The sequence below is a fragment of the Clupea harengus genome, chromosome 25, assembly GCF_900700415.2.
Source record: "Clupea harengus chromosome 25, Ch_v2.0.2, whole genome shotgun sequence".
In the NCBI taxonomy this organism is placed as follows: Eukaryota; Metazoa; Chordata; class Actinopteri; order Clupeiformes; family Clupeidae; genus Clupea; species Clupea harengus.
Genome location: NC_045176.1, coordinates 5,730,084 through 5,751,847, shown reverse-complemented (window position 1 = coordinate 5,751,847; position 21,764 = coordinate 5,730,084). Strand labels below are relative to the sequence as shown.

The window sequence follows — 21,764 nt, the reverse complement described above, 5'->3', positions numbered from 1 at the left end:
GGCAGCTGTTTAAAATTTAAATTTAAATTAGATTTGATTAAACTAGATTAGGTTAGATTAGATTCAACTTTATTGTCATCGTGCAGAGTGCAGGTACAAAGCCAATTAAATGCAGTTACCATCTAACCAGAAGTGCAAAAGTATAAATAATCGTATTTACAGATACGTGCAGGTATAAGTAAGTACTACAACATAAGTGATGCTATATCTTAAAATCTTAAAAGATGAAATATGAATCCATGACAGGCAGATAAACCTGCATACGCTAATTGTCTCTCTCTGACACCAAACAGAAGGATCAGTTATCAGCGGAGGAAAATGAGCTGAAAGGTTCTAAACATGTCAAGGCATGAGTGGTATCCAAGTCAGTTCACAACATCAATTCATTAGGGACACAGACAGGAGTCAGGAAATCAATGTTAAAAGCAGTTAGCTATGATCTTACATAGTGAGACCTTCATGGTCCAATGCACAAAAGACAAAGCACTTACCATATATATAAGTGTGTGTGTGTGTGTGTGTGTGTGTGTGTGTGTGTGTGTGTGTGTGTGTGTGTGTGTGTGTGTATCCATGGCAACTCTTCCTTTGACTTGTGTTAGTGCTAGGAGAAGAAGACAAAGTACCCCGCCAACTCACTCAGAGGCTTTCTCGTCCTTCTCTTGTCCCTCTAGAAAGTGTTGTGACAGTGAGCATTCCACTGGCAGTATAATTTCTGAGGGGTCTGTCTATTGACAACAGTGTGTGACGACAAACAGCTTGAGACAGTGACGTCAGCCACAGAAAAAAGCCCAGAACCACTGACCAATGAATCACATGTCACACAAACTTTTAACAAATGGTAGTCTGTGGGGAGCAAAGTAATGACCATCACATCCAAAGTCATCAGAAGCCTGAACAAAGGATACTTCTGTTACACGACACACAAGAGTAATCATACATAAAACCGCCTTCCAACTCAATTAGATTAGCTCGCAGTGAAATTAATTCTAGACAAGGTGTTCAGTTAGGGGTAAAATTGTCCGCTTTCCATGAAATTCTGAATCCGTCACAACATAACTGAAAGAAACTGATGTGATCAGGCTGCTTTGATGCTGACTGTTATTCTGGATTTGTCGTTCGTGTCTGAAATCGCCACTCTAAAGAGTACATGAGAGATAATTTTATGATCACTTTGCCTTATGACCACAGAGGACCAGGACAACACTGCAAAGCTGATTGGGTAGTCTACATATTTTCCGTTAAGCTGAGACACTATCTACAGACAACCAAACACTACACCCAAAGAGCCATCTGTTATTTACACATTTAGAATAGGCTGTAGGGTTAGATTTGCAACCATAAATACATGTTCTTCCTTTGATGAGATGACCAAAAGAAAGATCTTAAATATTTTCCTCAGTTAATAAGGTCTGTACTGATACACAATACATTAAATGGACAGTCAGAACTGTAACAGTGGGTGGTAATTAAAAATGAATTACAGTGTTCTAGCAAATAGAAAGCCAGAGAGTGAGAGAAAGAGAATCATAATTAATTGCCATGCATTTTACATGAGAATGAACAATGGCCATGCTGTTTCCAGAATGTCATAATACATTGTACAATAATACAATCTTGTAGGAAACAACACATTGGATCACCGATTACTATCTGGGTGTATAGACTTGAATTGTATTACACTGATGTAGGCGACCTCAAAAGTGAAATTTAGGCTACCCCTTAGGCGCACTTGTTCTGATCTTGCATATTTTAACAACGGGCAACGGGTAAATGCAGAGAGGACCATAAAGCAACTCAAAATAACTGGCAGGGTAGGCAATTCATTAATGACCAGGGTTAGGGTTCGAAACACAGCATGGACGAACTGTAAAGAATGATGGTTTAGGCTTCGTCATTTCAGATGGTTGCGGAGTTTTTACCAGCATTAAATCACATTCTGTCGAATCATTTAGCCTAATTATTGACACTGGACTTACGTCAAAAAACACACAGTACCGCATTTATAGCTATCATTTCAACAGCACTAACTCTGGCTAAAGCCCGATAGCCTATGCAAGTTGATGGCAGAAGAAGATATAGAACAGCATTGCTCCGAGAAGTGAGTAAAATCATTCGCGTGTGGAGGTTAAGAATTAGTGTGCTGCGCGAGGCGATAGCGTAGGCTAACATTACGTCTTTACTGAAAAAGTTCTACACTTTAAATATGATATAACTTAACCATGACACAATTTCTTGGTCTACTCGAGATGACCAAAGCAAGTTCACAGTATAACCGACAAACCCTTTGTGAGATTTTAGGTTAAAGTAGGAGTCTTACCCGCTGCTCACTTTGGGTAGTCTTCGGAGAACGGCCGGTGTAGTCAGAGGAGAAATCAGCGTTCAGGCTTTGCATCTGAGCAGACGAACCTGCAACGGCTCCCTCTCATTCGCTGCGAGAGTAGCCAAGACTACAGCGCAAGCCTGCTCTGCAAAGCATCATAGCTGATCGATTGCTCCGTGTGAAGACTACCTGTATCTCTACTCGGCCTCATCACGGATCTTTACATGATGAAATGTACCCTAGATTTCATCAGTAGGCCATATTTCAGAAGCTCGTTCGATGTTCATCCAGATAGGCTATTTTATGTTTGGGTAGGGGAAGTAGATTGTAGGCTATCGAAATTGTTGATCAATTACAGTTCAATGGGATAGTCTACAATGTTATGTCCACTCTCATCATCACTGTAATAGGCAGTAAAGTCACATAAAAGAGAAATCAGTGAAGCCTCTTTGTAAATGCAGGGCTCCTTAACACAACAAATGAAAATGTGTAAGGTGTGTCAATAAGTTTAAATAAGTGCAGACAAGAACCCCAATACCCTATGTTCCTAATTAGTCTTAGTCTCTTCCATGTGTGTATATCTATCTATCCATCTAAAAGTCTATATATATAGCAGCAATAACTATTGTGTAAACAAATCATTAGTCCTCTGCGAAAGAACATTTCTGCAGAAAAGATAATATCTTTATGGCTTGGTATAACAGAGATCCGTAAAAAATATACAGCATATGTACCATATGTAGCCTATGTAATCAGGCCGTTTCCAGGCAAACACTTTCCCTACACAGAAATGCATGGCCACCCGTTTTTTCACCAAGTTCTCTCTCTCTCACACACACACAATTCTCATTTGGAATAATATGTGGAGAGCACAGTTTGTACCCTGACGCAGAAGACACAGCCTACTTACACTGACCAGTTTTCAAACAAACACAGAAAATTACTATTCTGGAAGATCTTGTAAATGGACTGATCATTATGATCAAATCACAGTGATTGCATTTTTTTTTTTAAACAAGCCTGAGCCACAAGGAAGAACAGTTACCAAGGCATCATGGATTCAGGCAGAATTCTTTTAGCCTGAGGCTGCATTAGATATTTATCAGCAATATTTATTATCAATATTTTCTTCTCACAAAAGGATTATTATTAGGCTACCATCTAACACACACTAAAGTCCAGACACCAGGGGAGGTCATTACAGAGGCAACACTGTGTTGGAAAAACTGTCAAGGCATCACTCAAATCTCCTGCCTCCAGAGAGAGCAGACAAGGTCACTTGAAAGAGCTCTGGCACAACCAGTTCTGATACTGGGCCGGATAGAAACCATGTGGGCAATTCATGTTAAAAAAGAGTCAATAATAATGCTAACAGACAATACAAATAAGTAAAAACTTTACTAAAACAGTGAAACATTAGGGTTTTCTTTCACCCTATTCCAATTGTAATTCACAGTCATACAGATTTGAGGTATGAAAGATACCAGGTGCTGTTGAATAAAATATATTTCTGAGGAGACAGTATCATCATCAGTATCAGAGTATCATAAATAACAAATCCCTATTTGCGGTACCTCTGCAGCTTTAACTCGCTTTTTAAACCCAAATCCCAGGCAGTCAGCAACGACCTTCAGCCTCCTCAGACGATGTTCCAAACAACAGCTCCTGTACATCAACTTGTTCTAGTGAATACTGAACCTCCTGAGGAGGAGACGCCCACATCCTGTCCCTCAGCAGCGGTGCATAACAGGGCTGTGTCTCCACTCTCCATCCAGTTCACAGACCTTCCTTCACAGTGAGCATCCAGAAGTACAGAGATGACAGCATCCCCTGGCCTCATTTCAGACACCAAGGCAGTGCGACACCTGTTAGTGGACTGGATAGTGACATGGTTGCCTCCTACCTCTTACAGAATACTTAAAAAACAGGGGGCATGAATGTATAAAGACACATTCACCTTCCTGTGTGTCCAGGTCGTCAGTACACTGAAAAGGGATGACCACATCGATCATGTGACTATGCATCTGAGGAGGGCGGTAACTCCTGGATCAGTTTTGCAAGCACCCATCATCCAATTCATGAACACATAAGCCAGCATGGTACAGGACTGAAGACAGGAGTGGAGCGTCTCAAATTCTCACTCAGGTCTCCATACTCCTCTTACATGTCCAAACTATGATGAAAAATCATTACAGGCTATCTCCTCCCCAAACACCCCCAAGCCCATTCATCATCTTCTCTACTTCTCGAGAAACTCCCTCAGTAACACGTTAGGGATTTCTATAGAGCAGGACCTCTCTTTGCCACAGCAGTGAAAGAGTTTTCCAGAGGAGACTGGCCCTAATGATCTGTCTGTGGATCCATCACCAGTTCATTTATTGCGCACAGTAAGCTGCGTGAGATTTCATTGATTTTTTGTTTGTTTACTGCATGTATTTTTACCCCTTTGTATTGCGCTACTACAGCTATCATACCAATACCAGCAAATCCATGGATCTATATGACGACTATCTTGAATTGTTAAATTGTATTAAATTCAATTCAATTAAATTGTTATAACTCAATTATTATGACATGTCACTGGGGTTTTTGTTGTCTTTTCTTCCCTTAAGACTTGATGAATATAACCATGGAAACTCTGTTTACTACAGTAAACATAAGTGCAATATATTTACTAATAACACATACAAACTGCAAAACAAATACACATGTTCTTAATATTCAACTGCCTTCAACAAAGGTACTCATACACTCGTCATATTCACTTTGCCAATTTACAGAAGGTGCTTGCTGTATTGCCATCAAAAAAAGTCCCTTTGTTAATTTGTCAATGCGTAGCTATATGTGTGGACATGTTTCAAATCCTATAGCATGATTGTGTTGAGAAGGTACATTTGAAGAAAGAGTGTAGATTTGAACATAGCCTCAGTCAGCTTTGGTTATTGTAGTGTAATATTGTACACTTTAAAACCCCCATATTACAAAGAGGTGAGATGGAATATCCTGTGTAATACAAAACTCCTGATAATCATTTAGACATCAATAAATATAACTGAGATTAGAAAAGGCTATGTCAATTACAAGACTGATGTCAGCTCAGTTAGCTTGCATGACAGTGACTTCTACATGCGTTCCACAGCTACATAAAAAGTATAATACAACGATAATATTACAAAGAGTGGAACAGAAAACTCGTAACCATCAAAAAAGCAGACAATACAAAGGCTCCCGCAATGTTGTGGTGATGGACATCAGAGCAGTATGACCATCCCCATCATGTTAAAAACCAAGAGGTAAAGCACATTTGAAGATGGGTCATTGCATGAGGCAAGACCAAAGCAGACACCTCTACTGAAACAGGAAGACCTCAGAGGGGATGAATGACAGATGAAGGGGAGCCACGGCAACAGGTTTGTTGTATGTATGTACAGTGAGGAGTGTGGAAGAGGCAGACAAAGGCAGGTCTTAGTTAAAGGCCACTGTCTGCAAGCAGCCACAACGCAAGCAGAAATGGTGGAAGTTTATGTTAATGCAGCTTAAACCACCTTTGTCCATCTCTTCTTTTACTTCAGACTCCTAAACTGACTTTCTGTCTTGTCCTGCATTTCCCTTTTTGGGGGGGATTTTTCTGCTGCAAAAGCATAGTAAGATTTGCATTAGCAGTACAGTTTGGCCTTGGTGTTCCCATATCGCACTTCTTCCCCCACCTAAATGTAGTGTATATGGGGGGGGGGCTGTCAGTTTTCTTCTCTCCGGCTCTCCGTCTTCATTGGGTTGAGGCTCCCTACCACTGCTCCCAGCTGAAATCATCCCCGCCGCCGAACACCAGGAAGAAGCCTAGGATGGTGAGAAAGATGACCGTGTTGCCTGCCAACACCAGTCCACAGGCACCCCACTGGATCTGTTTCCCACAAACGACATGGGAAGAGGAGAAATCAACAATAATGAAGTGAATCTGAAGGAAACTTCTTCTTCTTTGTTTTTAGGTGTTTATATGCATTTGTTTACAATTTAGATAGCCCAGGCATGTAAACACATATAGAAAAGTGGCTGAAAGAGAGAGAAGTCTTAAATGCACAGAAAAAAACTACCAAACCTTTAGAGTTCCATTTTCATTTTTTTTTGTCATATTAAAAAAATACTAACTACACTTTTAATTTTTGGCCTCCTGATTCAGGAGAACTAAACCATTATTATCAACACAAACGAACGGGCCATACACATGCACACACCCTTTTTCCATCCTTCTATCATCCAACCATCCATCTCACACACTCTCACTCACTCCCGAATCCCCTGTTAAACAGACATCTTGAAAACATTTCCATCCAAAGTAAATTACAATAAAGTAATCAACATTTTCTAAGCACTTGTGCTCTCCGGGACCCTCATCTTCTGAACTCTTCACAGCCAGAGGGGTGACTTTTACAGAGAATAACTTTTGCAGGAGGAAAATAGAAGTTTTTTTAAAACTGAAATAAAAGTAAGGTGATATGAGGCATACCACTGAGACGTGGGCAAGGACCATGGGCAGACCGAAAGCAGACACCACAATGCCACTGGTCAGGAAGTACGCCAGCTCGCGATAGACGTTACTGCCTGAGTCCCCGTCATCGCTGACTCTCTTGGCGATAAAGTGAGGGATGGGGCACAACACGTAGAAGATGAGGACGAAAAATGGCCAATACACCCTGTGGAAACAGGAAAAAAACAGGATGAGAGCAGTGTTGGATATTAACCAGAGAAAACGAAGAAAAGGCCAATACACCCTGTGGAAAAGAGGACAGGATGAGAGCAGTGTTGGATATTAACCAGAGAAAAAGAAGAAAAGGCTGGGTGCATATTTTATACTCCTTTTTAGATTTATATAAGAGTGCTGTAGCTCAGTGGTACATAATAACTCTCAGTTTGCAGAAGACTGCAAAGGATCAGGATCCACAGCGGTCTGTTGCTATCTGGGTTGCCTACAAATATAATACACTTTTATACATAAAGTTTCATCCAGTAAACCTAATTCAAATTTCTGTTTAACACTTGGCCACAAGGATCCCAAACACCAGCCTGCTGTCCACAAATGTGGATGATCTGTAGGCTACTTACCCATACTGATCCAATGCACAGCTCAACAACAGGAAGGTCAGACCAATAGCCCCAGTGAAGGACAGTCCCACCAATGCTATGGAAGACAAAAGAGAAACCCCAGCTGCAATGTGGTTCTGCTACAGGCAGTAATAAAACAGGGTTTCAACATAACAAAAACACAATACGTTGAGCTTTTAGCCGTGCTGCCCCTCACCTCTAGACCTCTCTCCCACACGACATCTGTAGACGCTCTCCCTACCTTTAAATCCAGCATTAAGACACAGCTCTTCAAACGATAGCTCACCTATTCTGTCTGATTCTAGAACTTTTGATATATGTTTTACACTATTTTATATGTATGTATGTATATGTTGATTGTTTGCTAGTATGTGTTGCTGTTTTTTGTGTTTTGTAAGATGTCCTTGAGGCACCTATAAATAAAATACATATATAACACTAACAATAATTATTATTTTTATAATTATTATTATTTCACGAAGTTTATTTGAAGCACCGTGCTGCCTCCTATAGGACATAGAATGTAAGTGCATAACACCAAAATGATGTTAACCTTGTCAACTTTTTGTCAAGTTTTAAGAAGTAGCATCATTTTTAAGACCTGAGTTACTAAGTCCTGAGAAACTAAGTCCTTCCTTTGGCAGGCTTCTGCGGTGTAGGCCTACTAATGAACCTGGCTTCACTCTTAATTAATTAAGCTGTTGAGGCGTCAAAGGCGCCTGCAACCTGTGGGGATTTATCTTGAAAGAGCTAAAACTAAGACTAAACACTGAAAATAACAAACAGGCAACGTGAGGTTTGTGTTTCTTGTTTGGTTTGAGTTGCTGTGTGACGACGTAAATCAACAAAACGAGCATGAATCTTTTACGAACAACCCTAGTAAAGAGAAGTGACTCCTCCATCATCATAAATGCTGGTATTAAAAACTATAGAATATAGCTAATTGGTATAAAAATGGTACAATACTATAATTACCTTTAATCCCCGCCATGTTTCGCAATTTCAATCAGTTTCTTTTCTTTGTGCTAAGAGTTCAGAATCCACTTCCTATTTCCTCCTTTTCGTGGTGTTCCACCACCTGATGGTCTTAAAGAAACAGCCGCAGGAACGAGCCCCTTTAACGGTGGCAGCATATGGGTTTGCAACATACATCAATGTATCGCCGAGCTAAACAAAAGATACCTTGTACATTTTTTCCAAATGTGTTATTTAAACAAATAATTTGATCGTCGCTAAACAACATAGCCTTCGTTATATAACTATCCTCTCAAGGGTGACGTGTTGGCTGTTCTATCTGTCATTATTTAGTTACCTAGATTATTCAGTCCTCTAACACAGTATATTTATTAGGTCAGCTAAGAGGGTCAATAATCTGGATTTGCAAAGAAAGGAAAGAGAGAGCATGTAGACCGATATTGCATTTCCAGCTACTGACAAAGAGGCTTTATTTAACAATTCGCCATTGAACTAAAGCTTGAGTTTTTACAGCATCATATTTCAGATATATGAGCCCTTATAGCAAAAGGCCAGAGGACCACTGTCAGCCCACTGAGGGCAGAGAACTTTGTCGGTCCGCTGGCCTTTTGCTCATCGGTTTTCGGGCGGTCCGCTAATGAGTTTCAGACAAACGGCCCATCGTTTAAAAAAATCTTTACTCAAGTATAGGCTACTTCTTCGGTTATTTTCACCAATAATTAGATATATAGATTTGACCAGGGCGTAACATAGGTATTTAATTGATTAAGTCATTTTTCACTTTGATAACCTTCTAATAAACTACAATGAACTTCTTCTGTTTAGCGGCTGATATTTTACATAGACCATAATTCAATCCTATGTCCACGCCTTGTTACACTAAATGACGTTGTTCCGAGAGCTGTGTCGACCAAAATCCATCTGCTTGCCATCTGAGTATGAGCCACTTCCGCGCAGAATGAAACTGTAGCAAGACAGACTAATATTCAAAATGGACAACAACAACAACTCGTGCAATTAATGCAAATGTTCTGAATGTGTTAATATTTTGCTTATGTAATGTAGGCCTCACCGAGAAACTCCCACAAACAAAAACAAACGAAACACAATTGATTGAAAGGATTTCACGGCCAATCAGCGAGGTCACTGTTACATGGGGGCGGATCCAGAGTGACGGAGTTTACGGGAATTGAACCTGTTTTCAGGAAGCCAAATTATCCAGATCCTGGCCATACTGGCCGGGAAAATATCGAGGCAAACGTTTCTTTAGGTATTGTAAAAATATTACGTAAAGAAGTTAACATATTGGCTGTACGTCTTGATCAAAGCAAGAACATCGTTTACTGTATTCTGCTTTCCAGGACAGTCATATGTGCACTGGATAGCCTTGTAGCCATTGGTGAGTTTGCTTTCGTTTTTAACTTTCGCTAAAATGTTTCATGATTGCCCACTTAACTCAAGACTTACAGATAGACGGCGGTCGTGTAGGTCGGATATAGATTTTCGTAAGAGTGTCTTGTGTGGGGACAACAATACTGTCGACATCAATACAGTCTTAGGCAATCATCTCTCTGCTAATAGTCAAGTTCACAAAGTTTATGGGTAGAAAGCATGGAGGTCCAAATGGCGCATTACAATATGACGCCATATCAGAGAGAGATCCCTTTTCTGTCATCTGATTTTGCGAGATCATGGAAATCTGTTCTTTATCTGTAAGCTTTCTCTCCCCCTTCTCGTCAAAAAGAATTATACTGCACTCCCCAGTCATTACGATAGAGAAAACCCTGGCCTAAATAATTGTTATGTTATGATGAATACAAGTTTATTTCAAGAACTTAAAGACTTGTTTTGAAGTGAGTGTTATGTAGGTTTTTTTTTACCATGTGTTCAGGCATCTTAAATTACATGTGTGGCATACTGAATTTGTGCTCTCCTAATCTTCAGTCCCATCCTAAGGTGAACCTGGTGGATCACAGGAGACTGAAATGGAAATAGGGAGACAGCTCTTGGCAAAGATGCGGAAAAAGAAAAAAAGTGATCACACAGGTCCGCTTGGTCCAAAAGACTTAGAAGTCCACTTCTATACTCCTGTCACTCCGCCACTGATCAAACCCAAAGGTTTCTATACTGTGGAGGACTTGTGCACTGAGTGTGCAAAACAGTTTGGTGAGTAATCCAGTCGCATGCACTTAGAGGTCTACTTAACACTTAGCCTAAAGTTAATCCTGAAGTTTATAAATTGAACCTGTAGTATAGTGATAAAAAGATTTGAACTTCCTGTTTCAATTCCCCGGAGTAACTATCTGTCCTGTGTTAGTTCCTCATCTGAGTTACATTGTCATCGCTACAGCACTTGTTCGGTGATCAGCCCAAAGATGATATGGTCTGTTATTATTCGCAGGGATTTCCCCACTCTGTCATAGTTTGTATGGCCTGTATGATGAGGAGAGAGCCATCTGGTACCCTCCAAATCACTCTTTTAAAGCAGAAGGTGCCAGTTTGAAGCTCTACTATCGTATGAGGTAAGATAAGAACAGCTCTGATGTCCCAGTGTCTATGGTTAGTAAGTAGTCCAAGAGAACTGGATGTATTTGGCTTTGTCAGTACAACTGAAACAAGATAAGACATTCACCAGAGTCTTTTGGCATCTCAGGTTCTACTTTACCAACTGGCACGGCACCCACAAGGATAAGCAGCCCGTAACCAGGAACAGTTTGAAGCGGGTGGATCCTGAAGGAACCTCCATCCTGGACGAGACCTCATTGGCGTACCTCTATGCACAGGTATGAGACCACATGTGGACTCAACTCAACAGATGTCTCACACACGTGTTAATGACAATACTTGACGATATACATGTTAAGCATAAGGATAGAAGTCCTAGAGCTTACAGTATGCATGTCTTGCCAATCAATCCTTTACGCACCCCAGTCCCCTCTCCTTCTCTGTCCACTTTGGTGTATAGTCTCAACCAGGCATTGTTAGGGTAGTGTGTTTGTGTGTGTGTGTGTGTGTGGGGGTTAGGGTTAGGGTTAAGGTGGGGAGGGGGGTCGCTGTTTGTCGGTATGTGATGTGAATGTTCATTCTTGTGTGCTCCCTCCATAGGGCAAGTATGACTTTGTCCACGACATGGCCCCAGTGTGCCAGGGCCAGGACGAAGAACAGTCACGTGAGATTGAGAACGAGTGTCTGGGGATGGCTGTGTTGTCCATCTCACATGACTCCCTAGACAAAGACCACTTTGATTCAGACTCCACTTCAAAAAAAATAAAGTAAGACGTTGTTTTTGCTTTCTGTGATACCCCTTAAACATACATTCCACATACACGGTTATCTGTAACTTTCGTGTATGTGGAATGTATGTTTGAGCGTTTATTGTTGATCAATGCAGGATTTGTTACACGCTCATAAGCCCTTCAATTGAATGAGCGCAATTATCTAATAGTTGTGAGATGTGTAGTTTCAGATGCCAAGCCTGATAATTCAAAATAATAATCTAGACCACAATACAATTTCGTTGCTGGATTGGAGGGTGTAATAGAGATAAGCCAAGGAGTAATTCAAGTTTTCTTTTTTCTGTTGACGGTTCCAGTTACAAAAGGCATATTCCAGAGTCCATAAACCAGTCCATCTGTCAGCGTAACTTCCTCACACAGCTCCGCATATCAAATGTCTTCAAGAGGTTTCTAAAAGAGTTCAACGTGAAGACGGTGAGGGACAGGGCCGTGTCCAAGCTTGACTTGAAGCTGAAGTACATCGCCACTCTGGAAACGCTGACGGAGGGCTTTGGGTGTGAGCTCTTCGAGCCAGTCTCTCTCCGGACATCGGACACCGAAAGCCAGGTCCAGAGCTCGACTCTCAAGCAGCCAACTAGCTACCAGGTGCTGGTGTCGGCGATGGTTGGCATCCAGTGGCGCCTGAAGCCGTCAGAGGTAAGAAGTGAAAGTGTGAATGTTTTTACCTGTCAAAGACACTGGGGACCTGCGGCACAGTGGCAGCCGCTGCTAGCCGCGTTACGGAATATGATACCCTGCTGCTTATCAACCCAAGGAATTCTAGACTAGCAGGTTTACAAACAATGTACAACAGTGTATTGCTGCTCTGATGCTGAGTATTAAACTATTCCCTAGATTGCACTGCCCCAGAAGGAGAAAATCAACTCCAACAAGAAGAGTAAGAGGGACGGTCGCTTGAAAAAGGACAAGGCAAAGGACAGCCAGGACTGGAACACTTTCTCCAACTTTTACGAGATCACACATATTGTCATCAAAGAGTCGTCGGTCACAATTCACAAACGGGATAACAAACAGTTGGTACGTTCTCTATTGTTTTTTCAATGAAAAATGAAACCGACATTTAGTTGAGTCTTCGATGTCATATTGAACGTGAATTTATTCCTTGGTGTATATTTTGTTTCGCATTCATATTCACAGGAGCTTGACCTAGAAAAGCAGGAGAAAGCGTTGTCCTTCACCTCCCTGGTGGACGGGTACTTCCAGCTAACAGCAGACGCGCATCACTTCCTGTGCAGAGAGGTCGCCCGGCCCTCCGTAGAGCTGAACATACTCGAGGGATGTCACGGACCAATCAGGTGAGCACATGCCACCTCTGTATTCGCTCTGGCCCCACCAAGATTTGGGATTCTATCCAGCTTGAAGCGTCCTGTTTTCGCAGAAGACTCTGTCACTTACTTGTTGAAATGAACCGCACAGGTGAGACTGTATGACTAAACCTCCCTTGGTGTTTCTCATAGCACGGAGTACGCTATCCACAAGCTTCGCGGGGAGGGCGACGAGGAGGGCCTGTACGTCCTGCGCTGGAGCAGCACGGACTATGAGCACATCCTTTTGACTGTTATCTGCAATGAGGTGCGTCTCCGTCGAGGCGCCTCCCGTGAGAGCTGAAGTAGAGCTGTGCCGAGACACTGTCTTTTTCACCTACGGAACTCTTTCAACAGTTTGAATTTGAGAGAGATGATACGCTTGCATTCACAGCATGTATATTGAGACTTTACTCTGCATTTGCATTGTGTATAGTTACCTCACTTGTATATCGACGCCTTTGAAAAAGAAATCACCTTTAAAAATCAGGCATGTGGGTTAAGATATTAGAGACGACTACACACCTGAAGCACCTCAGACTGTCAACACAGCCAATCATTTGCACCTCAGACTGTGAACACAGCCAATCATTTGCACCTCAGACTGTGAACACAGCCAATCATTTGCACCTCAGACTGTCAACACAGCCAATCATTTGCAATGCGGTGAAGATTTTTATTTTGTATCTGACATGCCGTCCTTTTTTTAATTTTGTTTCCGAATCCGCTTGAATTCCGCAGTGGGACCCGATGAACTCAGTGATGAGCAAAAGCTACAAGAACTTCCAGATAGCGAAGCAGGCCGACGGCTACCTGCTGTGCGGCACGGAGGTGCAGCAGCCTAGCCTCCGAGAGCTGATGGAGCTGCTGATGGGACAGCTGCTGCGCTCGGACAACATCACCCTGCAACTCAGCAATGGGTTTCCGCCCCAGCCCAAAGGTAAGAGCCCACTACCCAGCATGCATCTGTTTGTCTGACGCACTGAGTCTGAGTTACTGACATTCGCACATTATAGAAAAGCTATAGCTTATATTGTGCTCTTTTATGTCCTGACTGTCAGATTTCATGTTTTTTTCCTTACAAATGTTTCAGATATTGAAATGCTTCATTTGGTTAAAGTTCGCACTAATCATCTAAATAGCAACAAACAATAGAAGCACTGTGCCATCCGTTGTTCTGTATCTCTGTAATGACACAATGAGTGTGATATTTCATAGTTTAGATATTCACCTGCAGCAACGTTATTGGGATAGAAGGTAATGTATGTCTGTGGTTCACTTTATTTTTAGAGATTTCCAACTTGCTCGTAGCAACCATGGGACAGGAGAAAACAGAGCCTCATCGAGGGTTCTCCACTGTCTTCCACAAAATCCTTAAAGAGGATTTAATTCAGGTATTGCTACCGGTTTTTGAGTGGGCGTGCCTGTGTGTGTGTGTGTGTGTGTGTGTGTGTGATTTGTTCTGCTTTGGTAGTTTGTAGTAGTTGCAGTACCACTGTCATTCTCCTCCTGAGCAGAAGGAGCACATGGGGCGTGGCACCTGGACCAACATCTACGCTGGCATCCTCAAGGTGCGCGATGAGGACGACTACCTGGGTGGTTGCCGTGACTACCAGGAGGTGAAGGTGGTGCTGAAGGCTCTGAGTGCAGGACAGAGGGAGATGTCTGTGAGTAGGCCCTCATGCTTCCTGTCTCCCTCTCACATGGTGGCCCTCACCCGTCTCTCTACTCATGCTTCCTGTCTCCCTCTCACATGACACCATATATATATATATATATATATATATATATATATATATATATATATGTGTTTGTGTGTGTGTGTGTGTGTGTGTGTGTGTGTGTGTCTTCAAGCTCTGAGTGCAGGACAGAGGGAGATGTCTGTGAGTAGCCCTCACCCATCTCTCTACTCAAGCTTCCTGTCTCCCTCTCACATGGTGGAATCCTACGTTCTTTTTGTCGTACTCGCAGAAAGTTTTCCTGACACCAGTGTGTGTGTGTGTGTGTGTGTGTGTGTGTGTATGTATATATATATATATGTGTGTGTGTGTGTGTGTGTGTGTGTGTGTGTGTGTGTGTGTGTCCTCAAGCAAGATGTCAAGGTATTTCCCCAAGGATTTTAGGAAGGCTCACTGAAGCGTTTTTCTGTTTCTGTAAACCTGACAGGATTTCTTGGAGACGGTCAGCATGATGCATAAGGTTTCCCACAAGCACATTGCTCTTCTGTATGGGATCTGCCTCCGCAACCAGGACGGTGAGTGACACTTCCTTCCTGCTAAGGGTCGCTCAGTAGTGGTCCTCTGGGGCCATTGGCATACACAAACACTGGCTTTTTTAGCTGTTCTCAGTATAGCCTTTGAGGGATGTGAAAATGATTAACGGTATTCCAGTTAATAACAATTAGTAATGTGACATATTAGGCATTTACAGATGTTGTAGTAACCTCTACTACACATATTTCTTGTAATGGTCATTGATCATGTATGTGTCAATCTGGAATTGTACACTGTTAACCATTCTTGCCCGTATTGTCTTGTGCAGTAATAATGGTAGAGGAGTACCTCCAACACGGCCCTCTAGACCTCTTCATGCAGGCCCATGGCTCCAGCCTCACCCCAGCCTGGAGGTTTCAGGTGGCCAAGCAGCTGGCCAGTGCCCTGAGCTACATGGTGAGATTTTTATTTGTGTTTTCATGCATTGGCTGCTATTTCAATTTGACTTCAAGCTGTGATTATTTTTCCAATGCAGTGCCCAAAATGGTCCTCAGAAAGTCTGTATGACATGTCTTTTGTTACAGTTAAAGCAGCAGTAAAGATTTTGGGGCTAAAACTAGCTAAAAGGCATGCAAAAACCTTGCAAACACCACCAACAGCCCAGTTGGCACTGATAAAGCTTTTCTTACATTTTCGCGGGGTGTTTTGTCCTTAAACACAGAACTACGTAGTGTACATCTTGGATGGCTAGTGGGAACCACAGGTGTATCTATCTGTCCTTCACATGAACATATACCATCAAGGTTAATTTGGAAAATGATATGAAAACTAGCTGCTTGTAAAGACATACCGCATAAAGTGGCAAATTGTTAGATAGTGTTGTTCTAATGTACGAGCTGTCTATCTGTGGCAATAAGAGGTGCAAATTTCACTATATGATCTCATCCTCAGAAAGATGAGGCAGCTGGGAAATTCCATTATGTTTCAATCGTCAATGTGTCATATTGCGTGTTTAAGTTGATTCTAAGAAAATACTGAGAGAGATGTCCTTGGAAAAATACTGTGTATTCCTTATGCAGTAGTATGTTTGTGTCTCTCTTTGTAGGAGGATAAGAAGCTCGTCCATGGGTTTGTGTGTGGCAAGAACATTCTGCTGGCCAGGGACGGCCTGGACGAAGGCGCCCCCTTCATGAAGCTCAGTGACCCGGGCGTCCCCACCACCGCTCTCTCCAGAGAAGGTAACTAACACCACATGGCTCACACACGACAGCCATGCAGATCAGCATTAACACTCCACACAGTCGTGTAACACAGACCACTACACTGTAACACTGAAAACAGACACAGTATGTTCATGCCATCAGTCCTTCACTTAACAAAAGTCAAGGTGGCTTAATAAATTACTACGTTGATGGAACCGTGGTTGATGGAACGTGTCAAACATCACACATACCGCCTCACATTTCAGCTGAAAACCACAGTGAAAACCACAGTCAGTTCATGACGTAAACACCCAAGCTAACTTCCTGCCCTTCATGCAACATGAAGCTAGTGTAATAGAATGAGCTGACTAATGCTGCGATAAATAGATAAAGGGAAATGTCAGGTGTTTGTCCAAAGGTCAAGACACCCTGGAGCAGTCAACAATCAAACTCGGGTCAACAGCTTAGAAGGCGGCGTTGCTAAGCAGTGTATTACCAACACCACAGCTGCTTGTGATAGTGACACATTTAGAACCAATAGCACGCACGGGGGCTGCACGCAAACTGCAAGTCAGAGTCGTTCAGTTTTCAGAAACAGCTGGCCATTTTCGAGGCTCTGCAGCGAGCGTTCTCCCTGGTGGCAGAGCTCTGCGATAACATGTCTTTGAAGTCCTGCTTGCCTGTGATGTGGGGTGGAGTGAAACTGATGAGCCTGCCTTCCTGCTCCCACCACTTCCCCTCTCTCTCTCTCTCTCTCTCTCTCTCTCTCTCTCTCTCTCTCTCTCTCTCTGTGCAGAGTGCCTGGACCGGATCCCCTGGATCGCACCCGAGTGCATTGAGAACCACCAGGTGGTGAGCGTCGCAGCTGACAAGTGGGGCTTTGGGGTAACTCTGTGGGAGATTTGCCACAACGGAGAGCGTCCCCTCAAGGACAAGACACTCATTGAGGTACGGCCATGGCTCCACAGTGCGAAAGTAGTCATCTTTCAGTTTGTTGCAAAATAATGTCTGTTGTATTAAATCTGTATCTATAAGAAGACCTGTTTAATACAAATTACTGTAGCATTGTGTATTGCATTAAATGTTGCATGGTCGAGTGATGTTGTGAGATATACCACAAAGGGTTCAGGGTTTAAGATATTTAAGATATTCATTTCAAACCCTGAACTTTCCCCCGTGACGTAGCCTGAAATCCTGATGTATTTATGCTTTCATGCATTCGAGTTGAGTCTGAACGTAGCTCTCTCCCTGAGCAGAAGGAGCGGTTCTACACAGCCAAGGGGACGCTGGTGAGCAAGCAGGCCAGTCAGCTGGCTGACCTCATGACTCAGTGCATGAACTATGACCCCAGGCAGAGGCCGTTCTTCAGAGCCATCGAAAGGGACCTGGTCAGGATCGAGGAGCAAGGTCAGCTTTTTTTTTTACCCTCCCTGTCAGATAACTGTGGATGGTGGTGGAGTTTTAAATGCCTTAGGCCACAGAGCAGCAAAGGCTCATGGGTTGAATGTTCATAAATGGTTTGTGGAGGTCTCATCAGAGGTAGATGACGTCATCGTTTGAAAATAAAGATCTCTACCGTTAAATGTACCGTGTCATGATTATGTATAACACAAGATTTAGGAATGTGCAGAGTGATGATTACGACTTATGCATCGCTCTTCAGTGAGACCCAGTGTTGTTGGTGTTGTCATTTTTGATGCATGGAAATGGTATACATCTGCTGTGGTTGGAGATCAAGTGTCTCTCTCTCATCCCACATTTACAGACCCTACAATTGTCTCGGATGGAACCTCAAATGTGGAGCTGGACCCGACTGTGTTCGAGAAGAGATTCCTGAAGAAATTCAGAGATTTGGGGGAGGTGTGCACATAGATACAGTACTTTGGATTCTATGGTTCTATGCGGTTCTATGTGGAAGTGCTTGAAGATCACACATTAGCTTGCTATTGCTGTATGTGTGCAGGCTTTCACAGGCAGTCTCTGTTTTCGCAGGGCCACTTTGGCAAGGTGGAGTTGTGCCTGTATGACCCGCGCAGTGACAGAACCGGGGAGCTGGTGGCAGTGAAGTCCCTGAAGTCAGAGAACAACGGGGTGGAGACCAGCAACCTCCAGCGGGAGATCAACACCATGCGAGAGCTCTACCACGAGAACATCGTCAAATATAAAGGACTGTGCACTGAGGAAGGTGAGACCATTCACTCTCATGCTTAAAACATAAGAGTTTGGTCAAAGTTTGACTACCTTTTTCTAATCAGGCGTTGGTAAAAAAAAAAAGAAATTTACCCCGAGCATGATGCAAAAATTTGAAAAGTCTTTTCCCAGTGAAAATCAGTGAAATCATGACAAAAGCATCTGACAGAGTTTAGGCATATGCATTTTTTGTTTGTTTGTTTGTTTTTATCTTCTATTCTTTTCAATGTGCATGTCTGGCTTTGTTTTTAAAGTTTTAAACTGAAATTCTTACACAAAGCACCTCTTATGTGCATGTCAACCTGCTCAATATTTTAGGGGGGAAAACCTTTAAGCTGATCATGGAGTACCTGCCAATGGGCAGTCTGAAAGATTATTTGCCACGCAACAAGCATCAGATCGACCACAACAAGCTGCTCCTCTATGCCATCCAAATATGTCAGGTATAGTACACACAGTTAGTCTACTGATATAGATAATGAGAAGTTAAGTACATTTATTTTATAATCTTTTTAAATATATACCGTAGCTATATTCAATAATATTTCATCTATGTAAATCTGAAGGAAATGTTTCCAGTGGAGCAAAATTACTAATAATCTGTGTCTTGTGAACAGTCTAAATGTGATGTACTAGTAAATGTTCCGTCATCTAATCATTATTCCTGCTCTTCAGGGAATGGATTACTTGGGATCCCAAAACTACATCCACAGAGACCTGGCAGCACGCAATGTGTTGGTGGAAAGTGAAGGTATGGTGAAGATAGGGGACTTCGGCCTGACCAAGAGCATCAAAGACAACGAGGGATACTACAGAGTCAAAGAGGAACAGGAGAGCCCAGTCTTTTGGTAAGGATATGGAACCTCGTGTGTTCAGAGTCAATGGTTTGCAGGGTCAAACAGCCATCCGTCAAATACTGTCTTCGTGTATACACAAGCCATAGATCACTTTGTATTATTAGCTGGGTCCTGCAGAATGTTTTTTGCGTTGTCACGTAGCGCTAAAAAAATTCAGTGTGGCCAAACACAATTTAGTTTCCTGCTTCATGTTGTGGATTGAAAGGAGGTTGTTCAACTGTAACGAGGTGTTCATTGGTTCTCCTGTAGGTATGCCCCAGAGTGCCTTGTGCACTGCAAGTTCTACCGAGCATCAGACGTGTGGTCCTTCGGTGTGACCCTCTACGAGCTCATGACCTACTGCGAGACCAAGAAGAGCCCACCAGCAGTAAGCCCTGTCTCTTTACAGCCACCTAATCCACACCCTTGACCCCATTTAAGAGAGGGAGCCCCCCATCCACACCCTTGACCCCATTTAAGAGAGGGAGCCCCCCATCCACACCCTTGACCCCATTTAAGAGAGGGAGCCCCCCATCCACACCCTTGACCCCATTTAAGAGAGGGAGCACCCCATCCACACCCTTGACCCCATATAAGAGAGGGAGCCCCCCATCTAAATCCCTTGACCCCATTTAAGAGAGGGAGCCCCCCATCTAAATCCCTTGACCCCATTTAAGAGAGGGAGTCCCCCATCTAAATCCCTTGACCCCATATAAGAGAGGGAGCACCCCATATAGACCCTTGACTCCATATGAGAGAGGGAGCACCCCATCTAGATCCTTGACCCCATATGAGAGAGGGAGCCCCCCATATAGATCCTTGACTCCATATAAGAGAGGGAGCACCCAATTGTTGTGCTGTTATCATCTGAAGAGTGTTTTTTTTGTTCTGGTGTCAGCGGTGGTTGATCTAGTTCTGTTTTATTTCCAGTATTGCTTTGGCTGGTGTTTGTTACGTGTTGTATTTACTCAAAGACATGATGGACCTACGTATGTTATGCTTGGAATGCATTGCTCACACTGGTTGGATTACAGTAACCAATAACTACCAACTGGTCATGTGTGTGTACCTTTTTGTGTTGCAAGATTAGTGTGGATTGTTTGCACTGACAAGCCCCTTTCCCCCAAACAGATGTTCTCAGAAATGATTGGTCGAAGCCAAGGTCAGATGACAGTCACCAGACTGGTCACAGTCCTGGAGGAGGGGCGAAGGTTACCGCGTCCAACTGACTGCCCAGAAATGGTAGGGAGAATACAAAGTTTGGGTTGAATTAGAGAGACTGTTCCCACTGTACTTGTAGGTTTGTCAACTTAAGAGCGGGGCTATCTAACATATCACTGCCAGACTGCCTAGTATTGGAATCAGGTGTAATTTACATAGGGCCCTTTCAGTTTATAGCACACGTTCTCTAACTGCAGGAGGGTTTCTATAAATGTAAAATACACCCAGGGTACATGTTTCAGTTGCAACACAGCTGTATTTCTTTAACTGGCCCGAGTGGATTGTGATGCATGTGTGCCTTTGATGCCATCACCAGGTCTATACCCAGATGAGGAGATGCTGGGAGCAAGCGCCAGATCACCGCATCGACTTCAAAGGTCTCATCCGCGTGTTTCAGACACTCCTGTCTGAGCCTAGCGATTTCACATCCTAAGACCCTAAGACAGCAGCATCTGGCAGAGCAGTAAACACAATTCACCAGCCTGGAGCAATACTTAGACATCTATTTTTTACAGTAGAAAAAACAGAATATCTTCTATTTACGCAATATGTCTGTACATGTACTTCTAAACTGCAGTGTAATGTTTCAACCCATCAGGCTGATAGAAAGATGTGTGTGTGTGTGTCTGTGGGTGTCTGTGTTACAGAGAGATGTGTGTGTGTGTGACCAGAGAGATGTGTGTGTGTGTGTGTGTATGTGTGTGTGCTGGTGTGTGTGCATGTGTGCGTGTGCTTGTGTGTGTGTGTGTGTCTGTGTGACAGAGAGACGTGTGTGTGTGTGTGACCAGAGAGATGTACGTGTGTGTGTGTGTGTGTGTGTGACCAGAGAGATGTACGTGTGTGTGCTTGTGAGTGTGTGTGCGTGTGGCAGCCATTCATTCACTCATTCCTTATTTGATTAGGTATCATCATGCACTTTATGTCCACAATACTTTACTTTTGCTTTTATTTCATAAAAAATATTGATAAAATAACTCTGTAGTTTTTAAAGACCATGTTTACTATCAGCATATAAACTGATAATAGTCAGACTTTAATATGCCTTTACAATTTGACTTTCTCTTTTACATTGTAATCTATAAAAATAAACAATCAGAATATATTATG

At 42.7% G+C, this 21,764-nt stretch overlaps 2 protein-coding genes across 2 annotated transcripts; one reads left to right on the top strand and one right to left on the bottom strand.

The window, feature by feature from the left end:
* Positions 1-4,966: 4,966 nt before the first annotated feature.
* On the bottom strand, positions 4,967-8,851 carry LOC105891330 (leptin receptor gene-related protein). Its single transcript, XM_012817494.3, has 4 exons — positions 8,396-8,851; positions 7,421-7,496; positions 6,825-7,011; positions 4,967-6,221 (listed from the first exon to the last, which is right to left on the bottom strand). Exons 1-4 carry the CDS (start codon positions 8,409-8,411, stop codon positions 6,105-6,107), a joined length of 396 nt encoding a protein of 131 aa, XP_012672948.1. The 5' UTR covers positions 8,412-8,851; the 3' UTR covers positions 4,967-6,104.
* Positions 8,852-9,567: 716 nt separating this feature from the next.
* LOC105891377 (tyrosine-protein kinase JAK1-like) lies at positions 9,568-21,364 on the top strand. Its single transcript, XM_012817548.3, has 24 exons — positions 9,568-9,794; positions 10,340-10,561; positions 10,797-10,917; positions 11,049-11,178; positions 11,501-11,667; positions 11,988-12,327; positions 12,526-12,708; positions 12,829-12,986; positions 13,149-13,263; positions 13,737-13,935; positions 14,286-14,389; positions 14,513-14,662; positions 15,162-15,249; positions 15,537-15,664; positions 16,314-16,446; positions 17,207-17,358; positions 17,667-17,817; positions 18,176-18,270; positions 18,403-18,595; positions 18,919-19,043; positions 19,276-19,448; positions 19,707-19,824; positions 20,568-20,678; positions 20,974-21,364. Exons 2-24 carry the CDS (start codon positions 10,381-10,383, stop codon positions 21,088-21,090), a joined length of 3,432 nt encoding a protein of 1,143 aa, XP_012673002.1. The 5' UTR covers positions 9,568-9,794; positions 10,340-10,380; the 3' UTR covers positions 21,091-21,364.
* The last annotated feature ends 400 nt before the right edge of the window (positions 21,365-21,764 follow it).

Bases quoted from the DNA above. Each gene is read 5' to 3' on its own strand.
- LOC105891330 (XM_012817494.3), bottom strand. The intron at 7,012-7,420 runs GTAAGTAGCCTA...CTGTTTCCACAG, and splicing joins TGTGCATTGGATCAGTATGG to GGTGTATTGGCCATTTTTCG. The intron at 6,222-6,824 runs GTATGCCTCATA...TGTGGGAAACAG, and splicing joins TCCTTGCCCACGTCTCAGTG to ATCCAGTGGGGTGCCTGTGG.
- LOC105891377 (XM_012817548.3), top strand. From the start codon at position 10,381: ATGGAAATAGGGAGACAGCTCTTGGCAAAGATGCGGAAAAAGAAAAAA. The intron at 13,264-13,736 runs GTGCGTCTCCGT...TGAATTCCGCAG, and splicing joins TGACTGTTATCTGCAATGAG to TGGGACCCGATGAACTCAGT. The intron at 16,447-17,206 runs GTAACTAACACC...CTCTCTGTGCAG, and splicing joins CACCGCTCTCTCCAGAGAAG to AGTGCCTGGACCGGATCCCC.